General features: G+C 43.4%; 1 protein-coding gene across 1 annotated transcript; it reads left to right on the top strand.

Annotated features, from left to right (window-relative positions):
* The first annotated feature begins 1573 nt into the window (after positions 1–1573).
* LOC130271187 (protein spinster homolog 1-like) lies at positions 1574–4592 on the top strand. Its single transcript, XM_056518234.1, has 2 exons — positions 1574–1704; positions 2957–4592. Exon 2 carries the CDS (start codon positions 2982–2984, stop codon positions 4494–4496), a length of 1515 nt encoding a protein of 504 aa, XP_056374209.1. The 5' UTR covers positions 1574–1704; positions 2957–2981; the 3' UTR covers positions 4497–4592.
* Positions 4593–15566: the final 10974 nt, after the last annotated feature.

Below are 15566 nucleotides of genomic sequence, written 5' to 3'. Positions count from 1 at the left end.
ATGGACCATAGCAGTAGGTGCCGGGACCGAAGGAGCGGTGACCGGAACACTGAAGAAGATGACGCGGTCACTTACCAGGCCCCGGCCGGCGTGCGTTCTCCCGCGACAACCTGCGGTCCTCCTGCGTCTCTATGGTTGTACGCACGGGACGTCAGTGACGTCCCGTGCGTACGACCATAGAGGCGAAGAAGCGAAGGACCGAAGGAGGATCGCGGGAGGATCGCGGATGGACGCCGGGGAATGGTGAGTGACCGGCGGACATCCTTATGTCCCGAAAAGATTTTTCGGGACACAGGGATGTCCGGGAAAGGAACAGTTCTTATTATGTGCCCGGGCCGGCTCCCGTGTGTGGCTGCAGGCGGGGGCCGACCAGAGCATATAAAACCTAATACTGTATACTAAAAACCAGGGGGCCTCCAGCTGTTGTGAAACTACAACTCCCAGCATGCCGGACAGACTTTGCCGGTCCGGGCATGCTGGGAGTTGTAGTTTCACAACAGCTGGAGGCCCCCTGGTTTTTAGTACACAGTATTAGTTTTTATATGCTCTGGTCGGCCCCCGCCTGCAGCCATACACAGGAGCCGGCCCGGGCACATAAAAAGAAGTATTCCTAATCCTATCCCGGAGAGCGCAACTCCCCCCCCCCCCCAGATGTTGCGGCTGGCCCCCCCTGCACCCCCCACGAGTGCCTCTGCCACTGGCAGTGTTTGTAACTTGAGCTGTGGGCGGGCAGGGGAGGTGGTCATTATCAGCACTTTTTTGTTGTTTCGGTGCATCCCTAATATATATATATATATATATATATATATATATATATATATATATATATCAAAGAAGAAAGCAGCACTCCTAAAGCGTGAGTAGGTGCCTCCAGCTAGGATCCGGGTCCAGGATTCTGCATACGTAGTTCCAAGGAAAATGCTGTGGCACTCAAGGTATGGTGAAAAAATGAAAACTATTTATTCATCCCAAATGTGCAAAGAGCAACGTTTCAATGGTCTCACACCATCATTATCAAGTGGCTTGATAATGATGGTGTGAGACCATTGAAACGTTGCTCTTTGCACATTTGGGATGAATAAATAGTTTTCATTTTTTCACCATGCCTTGAGTGCCACAGCATTTTCCTTGGAACTACATATGCAGAATCCTGGACACGGACCCTAGCTGGAGGCACCTACTCACGCTTGGAACTATATATATATATATATATATATATATATATATATACACACACAAATCAAAAAATATGTTGCAGTCTCTTGTAATACCTTTTTTATTGGACTAACAGAATTTTGTAGAGACAAGCTTTCAGGATTCCTCCCTTTAGCAAGTCCAATAGACAAGGACTAATGATCAAAGGACTTGCTAAATTATCAGGGAGGAATCCCAAAAGTTTGTCTCTACAAAATTCTGTTAGTCCAATAAAAAAGGTATTACAATCTGCATCACTGGACTAATATGGCTACTCACATTTACTATACAGATATACACATACCTGAAGATGGTTTAGAACCCTGTGATGTCACACATGCTTGTGATGATGTCACCGTAAGCTGTACAAAGGAGGTGCGCGCCGGCTGCAGTCTCTTCAGTGTGTTTTGCATTCACAACCTGTGGTGCAAAGTGTTTGTTAGAGAGTTTCTATTTGCGATAGAGAATTCAAGATTTTGACCGTTCCTTGTCTGAAGAGAGAACCACAAGGTAAGTCTCAGCCTCTTTTATTCATACATACACAGGGCTTTTTGTTTGACAGTTTTTTTTTTATTGTTGTTGCTTTTGGAAATTAATTTCCAAAAGAAATAACACAAGTTATATTCCTCATAGCATTGTGACAATACTTGGCTTAGGCATTAAACATAATAAAACGCACAGATAGTATCATGACCAGAGCTTTTTCTTGCAAAAGTGCTAAAATGCAATTATGCCCAAAAAAGCCCCCAAGAAAAAGAGTCCTAATTCATGAAGTTCTAAAAGATATAAGTCTATGAGAAAGATTTGGTGGTGTAGTAAAAGAATAACAGAAAGATTAGGGCAGAAATATAATAGTATATAATAGATTTCTGTGTGTACTAACAATAGAAATACTCTGGGTACTCCGAAAGGAAAAATTTTCAAATCAACTAGTGGCAGAAACTCATATAGGGGACGGATAGATCCCAATGAGGTGGGGTAGGTTCATTATTAGTAAATGTATATAGCAGGATAGCCCAATTGTATCTACAGTATGAAGTTCACATGGCCCAGTGACCATACAGCCAAGCCCTTATAATCCGCCATTACTAGGACAGATTCAGGGTTGTCAGATATTACTAGGACCGGATAGGTTTAGGGTTATCAGATATTACTATGACCGGACAGGTTCAGTGTTATCAGATATTACTAGGACCGGATAGGTTCAGGTTTATCAGATATTACTAGGACCGGACAGGTTCAGGGTTATCAGATATTACTAGGACCGGACAGGTTCAGGGTTATCAGATATTACTAGGACCGGACAGGTTCAGGGTTATCAGATATTACTAGGACCGGACAGGTTCAGGGTTATCAGATATTACTAGGACCGGACAGGTTCAGGGTTATCAGATATTACTAGGACCGGACAGGTTCAGGGTTATCAGATATTACTAGGACTGGACAGGTTCAGGGTTATCAGATATTACTAGGACCGGACAGGTTCAGAGTTATCAGATAATACTAGGACCGGACAGGTTCAGGGTTATCAGATATTACTAGGACCGGACAGGTTCAGGGTTATCAGACATTGGTAACCTCAGGGAAGACGTCTCCATATAAAACACTTATAGAGAAGCGTCTTCTTCTTAGGCTGCGATGGTCTTAGTGTTATCTTGTGGTTCTGTGCTGGACATTTCTGCTCTGTATGAAGGATCTATTGTATAATGACAGGTCGATGACATGTTGTCTAATGTGTTCACTTATCTCTCTCTCTCTCTAGTGTTTTCAGGCTCTGACCTGTGACCATGGCCTCTCCACAAGACCCATTGCTGAAGGAGGAGGAAGAAGCAATGGAGGACCATAGTGATATGGATGTAGAAAAGGGCGATATCCCTGAGAGGCAGAAATTGCCATCTCTAAGCGTGATGTCCACCGCACGTTCCATCATCACCGTAGTGATCTTCGCCTTTGTTAATTTGCTCATCTATGCAAATCGCTCCAGCGTGGCGGGGGTGCTGCCTTATATACAGAAAGCATATGACACCAATGCTAGTCTGTCCGGCTTATTGAATACATTGTTCATTGGAAGCTACGTGCTGGTCGCACCAATTGCCGGATATTTGGGCGACCACTGTAATAAGAAATATACTGTTTGCGCAGGAGTCATCGTTTGGCTGAGCATGACACTTACCCTGTCATTCATCCCTGACGGGTATTTCCTGCTCTTCCTGCTGACGAGTGGACTGGTTGGAGCTGGAGAGGCGACTTTCTGCACCATCGCCCCCTCCATCATTGCAGACCTGTTTACAAGTGACCAGCGGACCCGCATGCTGAATGTGTTTTACTCCGTCATACCTGTAGGCTGCGGACTAGGCTACATCATCGGGCCCAAAGTGACTGATGTAGCAAGGGGCGATTGGCACTGGGCATTTCGGGTCACCCCTGGCCTGGGCCTCATAGCTGTGACTTTGATGATTTTGGTCACAAAGGAGCTTCCAAGAACGACTACAAACGGGAAGAAGAACAACAAATCCCAGAAGTTTGCCAAATGGGCGACAGATCTGAAAAAACTATTTAAAAATCGAAGCTTCATGTTAACCACCATGGGATCGACGGCTGTATCCTTCATAGTGGGAGCCATAGGTGTATGGGGTCCGTCATACCTGACCCACGCACGAACACTCCTACAAGAGAAGGACCCTTGCCGTGCTGAACCGTGTGACTATCACGACATCCTAATATTTGGTGTGGTTACAGTCGTTTCCGGCATTCTGGGAGTTGTAGCAGGGACGGAGATAAGTAAAAGATATCGCAAATCCAACCCACGGGCGGACCCGCTTGTGTGTGGATGCGCGATGATGCTCTCCGCCCCTTTTCTTCTGTTGGCATTGACTTTTGGCAACATCAGCCTCGTTGCCACCAACATCTTCATCTTCATCGGAGAGACGCTTCTGTCAGTAAATTTCACCCTCATATCTGACATTATACTAAAAGTAGTAACTCCGTGGAGGAGATCTTCAGCCCTGGCCGTGCAGATGACAATCTATCACCTCCTAGGTGACGCCGGCAGCCCGTACCTCATCGGCCTGATATCTGACACCTACGAACGAGGATATGCCAAATCCCCTCTTCTGAAATACCGCAGCCTGGAGTATGCCCTCATGACCTGCACCATAATGGCAGTCATCGGAGGGGCCTTCTTCATGGCCACGGCCCTATATATAGAGAGGGACGAAAAAGAAGCAGAGATGGAATCAGAACCTCCGTCATCCTCCTCCTCCTCACTGCTTCCTGCCGATGAGGACCGCGCTTCAGACTGAGGAAAAGTCATTGCTTACCTTTATCTCGTTTACTTCATAAAAAAAAAATTAAGAAAAAAAGAACTGCATTTGTTCTATGTTCCACTTTACCCCTTATTCTATACCCAGAGGCGGACACAGACAGCAGAGGGCCCTTGTGCAAAGAATGTGCCTGTGCCCCCCCCAAAAAAACATCAATTGTTCAGCACCCCCCCTCCATGTGTCACTTACTCAGGTGGACCCCCATATGTCACTTGCTGTATACATTTCTAATTATTTATTAAGGCCTCCCATATGCCGCAGCTCATTCAAGCCCCCCACATTAGGTAGCATAGATTCCCAACATTAGGTAGCATAGATTCCCCACATTAGGTAGCATAGTTTCCTCACATTAGGTAACATAGTTTTCCCACATTAGGTAGCATAGATTCCCTACATTAGGTAGCAGTTTCCCCACATTAGGTAGCATAGTTTGCCCACATTAGGTAGCATAGTTTGCCCACATTAGGTGGCATAGTTTCCCCACAATAGGTAGCACAGATTCCCCACATTAGGTAACATAGTTTCCCCACATTAGGTAGCATATTTTCCCCACATTAGGTAGCACAGATTCCCCACATTAGGTAACATAGTCTCCCCACATTAGATAGCATAGTTTCCCCACATTAGGTAGCACAGATTCCCCACATCAGGTAACATAGTTTCCCCACATTAGGTAACATAGTTTCCCCACATTAGGTAGCATAGTTTGCCCACATTAGGTAGCACATATTCCCCACATTAGGTAACAGTTTCCCCACATTAGGTAGCATATTTTCCCCACATTAGGTAGCACAGATTCTCCACATTAGGTAACATAGCTTCCCCACATTAGGTAGCATACTTTCCCCACATTAGGTAGCATACTTTCCCCACATTAGGTAGCACAGATTCCCCACATTAGGTAACATAGTTTCCCCACATTAGGTAGCATAGATTCCTCACATTAGGTAGCCATAGCCCCCCCAAACACACAGACAGACACAGACACACACAGAGACACACTTACCTGCCCTGCACAGTGCTTCTCCTCTCCTGCAGCGGCCTGAGGAGTGACGTCACTGACGTCCTCCTGAGCGGGTCTGCAGAAGTACGTCAATTGTGTGACGTCCCTCGTCAGACCCCGGTCGGCCAGAAGCAGACTCACTGTCTAAAGTGCCCGGTGCGCTATTATACCCCGCAGCTGCTTTAGAACAGTGAGCAGCGGCGGCGCCAACCCTACCATGAACCTACTATGCACAAAAAAAAAAAAAGGGGGCAGCAAAATGCTGCTCCTGAAAAGTGCCACCTGGGACTTATGGTCCCACCGGGTCCCATGGTAGGGCCGACCAGAGGCGGCTCTAGACTTTGTGAGGCCTTAGGCGAAAATTGAACATGAGGCCCTGCTTTATTTTCTGCTGAAATTACATGGTGGTCCGGCTGTGAGATGGTTATACTGTGACATCACTGTGTATTATCCCTGTACTGTGACATCACTGTGTATTATCTCTGTACTGTGACATCAATGTGTATTATCCCTGTACTGTGACATCACTCTGTATATTATCCCTGTACTGTGACATCACTCTTTATATTATCCCTGTACTGTGACATCAATGTGTATTATTCCTGTACTGTGACATCACTGTGTATTATTCCTGTACTGTGACATCACTGTGTGTATTATCTCTGTACTGTGACATCACTGTGTGTATTATCCCTGTACTGTGACACCACTGTGTGTATTATCCCTGTACTGTGACGTCACTGTGTATTATCCCTGTACTGTGATGTCACTGTGTATTATCCCTGTACTATGACATCACTGTGTATATTATCCCTCCCTGTACTGTGACATCACTGTGTGTATTATCTCTGTACTGTGACATCACTGTGTATTATCCCTGTACTGTGACATAGCTGTGTGTATTATCTCTGTACTGTGACATCACTGTGTATTATCCCTGTATGTCACAGTTTATTATGAAGCACAGTGATGTCACAGTTTATTATGAAGCACAGTGATGTCACAGTTTATTATGAAGCACAGTGATGTCACAGTTTATTATGAAGCACAGTGATGTCACAGTTTATTATGAAGCACAGTGATGTCACAGTTTATTATGAAGCACAGTGATGTCACAGTTTATTATGAAGCACAGTGATGTCACAGTTTATTATGAAGCACAGTGATGTCACAGTTTATTATGAAGCACAGTGATGTCACAGTTTATTATGAAGCACAGTGATGTCACAGTTTATTATGAAGCGCAGTGATGTCACAGTTTATTATGAAGCGCAGTGATGTCACAGTTTATTATGAAGCACAGTGATGTCACAGTTTATTATGAAGCACAGTGATGTCAGTTTATTATGAAGCACAGTGATGTCACAGTTTATTATGAAGCACAGTGATGTCACAGTTTATTATGAAGCACAGTGATGTCACAGTTTATTATGAAGCACAGTGATGTCACAGTTTATTATGAAGCACAGTGATGTCACAGTTTATTATGAAGCACAGTGATGTCACAGTTTATTATGAAGCACAGTGATGTCACAGTTTATTATGAAGCACAGTGATGTCACAGTTTATTATGAAGCACAGTGATGTCACAGTTTATTATGAAGCACAGTGATGTCACAGTTTATTATGAAGCACAGTGATGTCACAGTTTATTATGAAGCACAGTGATGTCAGTTTATTATGAAGCACAGTGATGTCACAGAGACTACAGAATGTACAACTGTACGTATGATAAAGATGGCGGGATGCTATCGAAACGTCACACACACATGGGGGAATAAAACACTTTGTTTTTGCACCTTATCTGGGAGTGCCGCTGGATCTTTAGTTTTGTAGATAGATAGATAGATGATATATACATAGATAGATAGATAATAGATATGAGATAGATAGATAGATAGATATGAGATAGATAGATCAGTGTTTCCGAACCAGGGGGCCTCTAGCTATTCCAAAACGACAACTCCCAGCATGTCTTTGGCTTTATGAGCATACTGGGAGTTGTAGTTTTGCAACATCTGGAGGTCCCCTGGTTGGGAAACATTGATCTATCTATCTATCTATCTATCTATCTATCTATCATCTATCTATCCATCTATCTCATATCTATCTATCTATCTATCTATCAATCTATCTATTTATCTATATCATATCTATCTATCATCTATCTATCTATATCATATCTATCTATCATCTATTAATCTATCTTTCTATCTATCTCATATCTATCTATATATCTATATATCATCTATCTATCTCTCATATCTATCTATCTTTCATCTATCTCTCATCTATCTGAGATAGATATGAGATAGATAGATAAATAGAAAGATAGATAGATACATAAATAGATGGATATAAATAGATGGATAGATAGATAGATATTAGATAGATAGATATGAGACAGATAGATAGATAGATAGATTATAGATAGATAGATATGAGATAGATAGATAGGAGATAGATAGATATGAGATAGATAGATATGAGACAGATAGATAGATAGATAGGAGATAGATAGATAAAAAAAAACTCCAGAAGAGCAGCACAACAAAATTAAGAAAACCAATGCAATGGTGCACGCTGGGTGTGGACCTTGCTGAGAGGTTCACTTGTACTAAAAAAAAGCAAGAGACCAGCAGCACACAGAAAAATTTGTGCAAAAAAGGTGGAGATTTATTGCATTATCCTAGTCTACAAAAGAAGCGACGTTTCAGCGACCTCTCGTCGCCATTCTCAAGCTCCTTGAGAACGGCGACGAGAGGTCGCTGAAACGTTGCTTCTTTTGTACACTAGGATAATGCAATAAATCTCCACCTTTTTTGCACTAATTTTTCTGTGTGCTGCTGGTCTCTTGCTTTTTTTTTTTTTGGATAGATAGATAGATAATAGATAGATGATTGATATAGATCAGTGTTTCCCAACCAGGAGTTGTAGTTTTGCAACAGCTGGAGGCCCCCTGGTTGGGAAACTGATCTATCTATCTATATCATATACATGTATCTATATCATATCCATATATCTATATCATATCCATCTATCTCCTATCTATCTATCTATCTATCTATCTACCTATCTATCTATCTAATCTATCTATCTGTCTATATCATATCTATCTATCATCTATCTATCTATATCATATCTATGTATCTATCATCTATCTATCGATCTATCTATCATCTATCGATCCATCTATTTATGTATCTTTCTATATATCATCTCTCTATCTATATATCATCTATTTATCTATCTTTCTATCTATCTCATATCTCTCTCTCTCTCTCTCTCTCTCTCTCTCTCTCTCTCTCTCTCTCTATATATATATATATATGTATCTATCTATCTATATATCATCCATCTACCTATCTCTCATATTGATTTATCTATCTATCTCTCATCTATCTGAGTTAGATAGATAGATATGAGATAGATAGATATGAGATAGATAGATAGATATGAGATAGATAGATAGATATGAGATAGACAGATAGATAGATATGAGGATAGATAGATATGAGAAAGATAGATAGATAGATGCATAAATAGATGGATATAGATAGATGGATGGATAGATATGAGATAGATAGATTGATAGATAGGTGATAGATATATAATAGATTGATAGATAGATCAGTGTTTCCCAACCTGGGGGCCTCCAGCTGTTGCAAAACTACAACTCCCAGTATGCTCATAAAGCCAAAGGAATGCTGGGAGTTGTAGTTTTGCAACAGCTGGAGGCCCCCTGGTTGGGAAACACTGAACTACCTCCCCCTGTCTCCTACAACTTTCCCCCTCTCCCCCAAGCAAGTTACTTACTTTAAAAGGCCAGCATCAGCAGTGGGCACTGGGCAGGTAAGTCTTCCATACTGGTGGTGTCCGGGCCTGTATACACACAGCGGGCCTGCTCCACAAGGTCCAGCAGCAGCATACAGGGGAGTGAGAGAGGGGGAGAAGCTTCCTGTCTGCTCTTCCCAGTCTGCATAGTGCGGCCCCTGCGTGGTGACAGGGCTGCAGATTTATTTAAAAAAAGGATGCCGGAGTAGATGGCTCCGGGGGGCGTCGGGTGCAGCGGGGGCTCGGGCCCCTTACTGATGGCCATGAGAGCTGCTAGTGACCTACTGCTGCTAGGGGGGGCACAAGGGGGGGGGGGGAATGATGTAGGGGGGGCCGTGGCCCCCTCTGGCCCCACTACCCCCCCCGCCCCCCCCCCCCCAGAGACGCCACTGGCTGCAGGGGTGGTTGAACACAGCGTCCATCCGGTTGCTGTCAAACTTGCTGTGGTCGGGGAGTATACGGTGGTATGTGGCCTAATGCTCGCCTCTGGGGCCGGACCTGCAGAGGGCAGCGGGCCCCCTCTCACACTGGGCCCCTGTGCAGCTGAACCGGCTGCACAGGCGATATGTCCGCCCCAAAACAGCACTATGCGTCTCAGACGAGGAGGCACAAAATACTTCCCTGGAGGAACTTGGTGAAGAACAACAGGCGCCAAATTTAATCATTCATTCAGGAGGAACAATATGCCAGGCAGAAGAGTCCAGACCTTTTACATTAGAAGCTCTATAGAGACTATCAGCTCTAACATTCTTGTCCGCAGGTCAAAAATTAATAAAGAAGTTAACCGTGAAAAGAAAATAGACCATCTGGCCTGCCAGGGGTTGGGATGCCGTGCAGACTGAAGATATAAAAGATTTTTATGGTCCGTGTAGATACTGACAGGATGAGTAGAACCTTCCAATAAGTGATGCCACTCTTCTAAGGCAAGCTTAATTGCCAATCGTTCCTGGTCTCCAATAGAATAGTTCCTCTCAGCAGGCCTGAACATCTTAGAAAATAAACCACAAGTCCCCATCTTACTCCTAGAGGCCTTTTGAGTTAAGATGGCACCGGCTCCTACTGATGAGGCATCTACTTCTACATAGAATGGCTTTTCTGGGTCAGGTCTAGACAGAACATTTGCAGAAGAAAAGGCAGACTTCAATTGGGTAAAAGAATCTTCTTCTTCTGAGGACCAAGACTTGGAATTACTGTTTTCCTTGGTGAGAGCCACAACTGGAGCAATCAAGGAAGAGAAATGTGGAATGAATTGTCTATAATAATTGGCGAATCCAAGAAAACGTTCTATGGCCCGAAGGCCAGAAGGTCGTGGCCAATTGAGTACCAAAGACAACTTGACTGGATCCATCTGGAGTCCTTGGCTAAAGACAATGTAACCCAGGAATGGAAGACTCGTCTTCTCAAAGAGACATTTCTCGAGTTTGGCATAAAGATGATTATTCCGCAGGCGACGTAAGACCTGGTGCACATGAGTGCGATGCACCTCCAAGTTGGGAGAGAAGATCAAGATGCCATCAAGACAAACCACGACACACGTGTAAAGAAGATCCCGGAAGATGTCATTTACAAATTCCTTGAAGACTGCCGGGGCATTACAGAATCCAAACGGCATCACTAAGTACCCAAAGTGTCCATCACGTGTATTAAAAGCCGTCTTCCACTCGTCTCCCTCTCGAATCCTGATTAAATTCTATGCTCCTTGCAGGTCCTATTTGGTGAAGACCTTGGCGCCCCACAGACAGTCGCAGAGCTCAGAAATGAGAGGTAAAGGATACTGATTCTTGATGGTAATTTTATTGAGACCACAGTAGTCAATGCAAGGGCGAAGAGAGCCGTCCTTCTTCTCCACGAAAAATAATCCAACTCCGGCAGGAGAGGAGGATTTCCGGATAAAACCTCTCTGGAGGTTCTCCTTAATATACAGAGACATAGCTTGAGTTTCTGGCACCGAAAGAGGGTAGATTCTTCCCCGGGGAGGTGTAGTGCCAGGCAGAAGCTCAATAAGACAATCATAGGGTCGATGTGGAGAAAGACTTTCGGTCTATTTTTCACAAAACACATCAACAAAGTCCTGATAAGGAGAGGGCAGACCCAGCAGAGAAGAAGGTGAAGGAAGAGAGCACTTCAATTGTTGTGCCAACAGGCAGTGTTTCTGACAGCCTTGACCCAAGTGAGAAATTTCTCCTGTTTGCCAATTGAGAACAGGTGCATGAAGTTGCAACCAAGGTAAACCCAAGAGAATTGCAGAAGTACAATAAGAAAGCACATAGAACATGATCTTCTACATGTGTAAACTCCTCGTATGCATGGTCTGAGGATCCATGCGGTATTGTACCACGAAGTTTAAAAAGTTCAAAAAGTCCAAAAGAGTCCAAAAAAGCAGAGGCTTGAAACGAAGTCCCAGAAGAGGTATAGATTTGGACCGTCATAGACAAATGAGGAGAGGAGATATTCTCACCTAGGGATGCCTCTCCAACGTGCCCTAGGTGCATGCGTTTCCTGAACGAAGAGGACAGGCTTTGAGGAAATGTTCCGGACTTGCACAATAAAGGCAAAGATTTTCCTCACGTCAGTGGGACCTCTCATGCGGTGACAGATTAACGCGGTCCACTTGCATAGCTTCTTCAACAGGAGGTACGGAAGGTGACAGAGGAGTCCGCTGGAACACTGTTGCCAGTCGAGGGAAACGACAAGTTCGAGCAGGTTCACTCACAAGACAAATTTCCTCTTGCCTCTCGGCAAAGCGCACACCAATTCGAGTGGACAGGAGAATGAGCTCACTCAAGGTAAGGTAAGGAAACAGCAGTGCCGCCCGTGCCGGAGACAGCACGGGGCGGCGGGGTAGAAGTGTGCCCATGGCCAACCACTGACAGGGGAAATTTACATGACACAAATATTTTTTGTGAGCTCTTATCCAGGAGAAGCAGTAGCGCTACGTGCTCTTTAGTGCGACCATAACAGAAACCCACAATATCCATGTACCTTTCTGCAATGCAAACTGACTCAAAAGCTAACCATGTACTCAGTTTGACATATGCGCATAACAGGGAGATAGGTCTATATTTAATAGTTAAGCAATTACATATCAGGAGATAACCAGAAAAAATTGCGGGGCGCTCTCTGGGGTACATATCACCACACCAAAGGTGTCGTATCAACCCTCACAGGTCGTGTGATAAGGCAGGCACAACTCTATGGTGGGATTGGAGTATAGGTGGAGGTATACAGTCTGCTGCTCGGGCCCCTATCCCCGAATCCCAGGGAGCATGCGGAGTAAACTGTATATGGACTCAAGCAAAAAAAAAAACATGGGTTGTGTGTTGAGCGCTGCAGTCAAGGAGGTCGCAGAATAATTTCAATACACCATAGGATACACAGGACTGTTTTTATTTCTCAAAGGTGTATGTTACAGGACCTAACAGTTTATATATACACCGTATTTTCTGGCGTATAAGACAACTGGGCATATAAGACGACCCACAACTTTTACAGTTAAAATATAGAGTTTGTGATATACTCGTCGTATAAGACTACACCTCTACCGTGATGTACGATACTTTACCATTGTTCCATCACACTAAGTAGGCAGCATAGTTCCCTCACACTAGTTAGGCAGCATAGTTCCCTCACACTAGGTAGGCAGCATAGTTCCCCCTACATTAGGTTGTCAGCATAGTTCCCCCCACATTAGGTTGTTAGAATAGTTCTCCCTACATTAGGTTGTCAGCATAGTTCCCCCACATTAGGTTGTCAGCATAGTTCCCCCCACATTAGGTGGTCAGCATAGTTCCCCCACATTAGTCTGGCAGTATAGTTCCCCCACATTAGGTTGTCAGCATAGTTCCCCCACATTAGGTTGTCAGCATAGTTCCCCCACATTAGGTTTTCAGTATAGTTCCCCCACATTAGGTTGGCAGTTTAATTTCCCCACATTAGGTTGTAGTTCCCCCATATTAGGTTGTCAGCATAGTTCCCCCACATTAGGTTGGCAGTATAGTTCCCCCACATTAGGTTGGCAGTATAGTTCCCCCACATTAGGTTGGCAGTATAGTTCCCCCACATTAGGTTGTAGTTCCCCCATATTAGGTTGGCAGTACACGGTAGTTCCCCCACATTAGGTTGTAGTTCCACCACATTAGGTTGGCAGTATAGTTCCCCCACATTAAGTTGTAGTTCCCCCACCTTAGGTTGGCAGTATAGCTCCTCCTACATTAGGTTGTAGTTCCCCCACATTAGATAGGCAGTGGCCCCCCGCAGACATACAGCCTTCAGCCATACACAGTGTATGGCTGGAGGCTGTATGCCTGTGTACTGCCTCACCTCAGTGCTCCGACCACAGCTCCTCCGGAGGAGCAGTGGTCGGAGCACCGAAGAGGACGTGCTGCTGGTAACTTACTATGCACGTGCATCCCCGCTGCTCCTCTCCGCCGTTTCTATGGGCGTCAACATGGGACGTCAGTGACGCCCCTGCGTGCGCTACCTCTCGGGGGCCCCTGCATTTGTAAAGTTAATGCAGGGCCGCAGAAAGGTAACCGGATAATCCATACCCCAGGCATCCCGGCTGACTGCAACACCCGGCGTATAAGATGACCCCCTACTTTTGAGAACATTTTACCTGATTTAAAAGTCGCCGGAAAATACGGTAACTTACTATTCTGATGCGTCAGACTAATGTCAGCTGACTTTAATTTATAAAGATATATGTAGAAAAAAAATAAGCAGTAGAATATGCCCATTTTCAGCTTTCTGTGAAATTCATCTTCAAACCCTTTCTGACATTTGTGAAAGGAAATTTCCATATATTGCAGGTGCCAGCTGTGTTTTACAGCTAACTAAAAATAATACAAGTTTTGCCAGTTCACTGCCAGTATCTCCACCATGGCGCACAAGCCCAACTCTCCAATAAGGTGTACAGAATTTTTTCCAAAATAGATTACAGATCCAGAGATTTTGCCTTTTATAGCAGAAGCTGAGAAAGGTTATCTGGTGATGGTTATATTTTTTAATATAATTTAAAAATACAACATGTCTCACAATCCAAACAAGCTCTTTTAAGGTGGGGAGAAATTTAAAATTGCTAAACTTTGCTACAATGGGAAAGAGTAAATGCTTCAGCATCAGCAATGTATTACATAATGATCTACTAAAATTACAGTACAATAACCTAAAGGTGTCCTGTAGTTAAGGAGGAGAGGCCTAGACATTTAATAGGAAGTAAAAAGAATTTTAAAAAAAAGTCACGCTGACTAATGCAATGCAATAAAATTGTCATATCTTTAACTGCAGAATGTTTATTGGGAACATTAGTTTCTTATAGCCTATTATACCCTATAAACATGGTGATATCATAAGAGCATTATTAATAAAATCAGACCTATCTCTAAATACATAAAAATACTTCACCCTTCAGGGACATTATAAATGTGCTTCTTGTTATCACTATAATAACATTATAGAGGGTATTACCTTCTCAGATATCTGGCTATGTGTTTGAATTTTGACTATATCGGAGAAATTTATATTCAGTTATTAAATAGTTCCTGACTGTGGTTTCATTTGCAGAAATAAAACTTCCAGACAATCGCCAATATTTATTATACAGTTTGTCATATTTTTAAGGCGCATTTCACACGTTACATAAATGGAATTTTTTTTGCAACTTTCTGTTTTTTCCACATTGGAAAAAAATAAAATTGACTGGAAAAGTAGGCGCGAGCTTTCAAGTAAACATAGTAGAAAACAAAATGTATCTAAAGCCTTATACGGAGGGTGTCACAACTGACATAAACAGATTCCCGACAGGTCCCATTAACTTTAAATGGGGTTCATTGGGGTTCTGTTAGATGTCTCTTATTTTGTAAGACTTTAGCTGATAAAAAACGTAACAAACAGGATTTTTCTCTGCTAAGGCACAAATTTATATATAGCTGCTCACACCAGATGTGAGATCATATCTAGAGATGAGCAAATTTTTGAAAAATTTTAATCAGACGATTTGCCGAATTTTCCGAAAAAATTTGGTTCGGTCCAAATTTTTTGTCGTCAAATTGCTATTAAAAACAGCTATTTCTGGCCTACAGAGAGCCTCAATAGGGGCGTAGAAAACTTTGCCTTGCTGTAATAAGCATAGGGTGTGTGCTGGGTTAGTGAAATAATACTTTTATTCAGTATGACATGCATATCAGAGGCATCGCTATTAGAATCACTGTTGC

This window comes from Hyla sarda, chromosome 1, assembly GCF_029499605.1.
Source record: "Hyla sarda isolate aHylSar1 chromosome 1, aHylSar1.hap1, whole genome shotgun sequence".
In the NCBI taxonomy this organism is placed as follows: Eukaryota; Metazoa; Chordata; class Amphibia; order Anura; family Hylidae; genus Hyla; species Hyla sarda.
Note: the sequence above shows the minus strand (reverse complement) of the source record. Positions and strands in the feature narration are given on the sequence as shown.

What these genes read in the sequence shown, in the direction of transcription:
- LOC130271187 (XM_056518234.1), top strand. Translation starts at nt 2,982, where the DNA reads ATGGCCTCTCCACAAGACCCATTGCTGAAGGAGGAGGAAGAAGCAATG.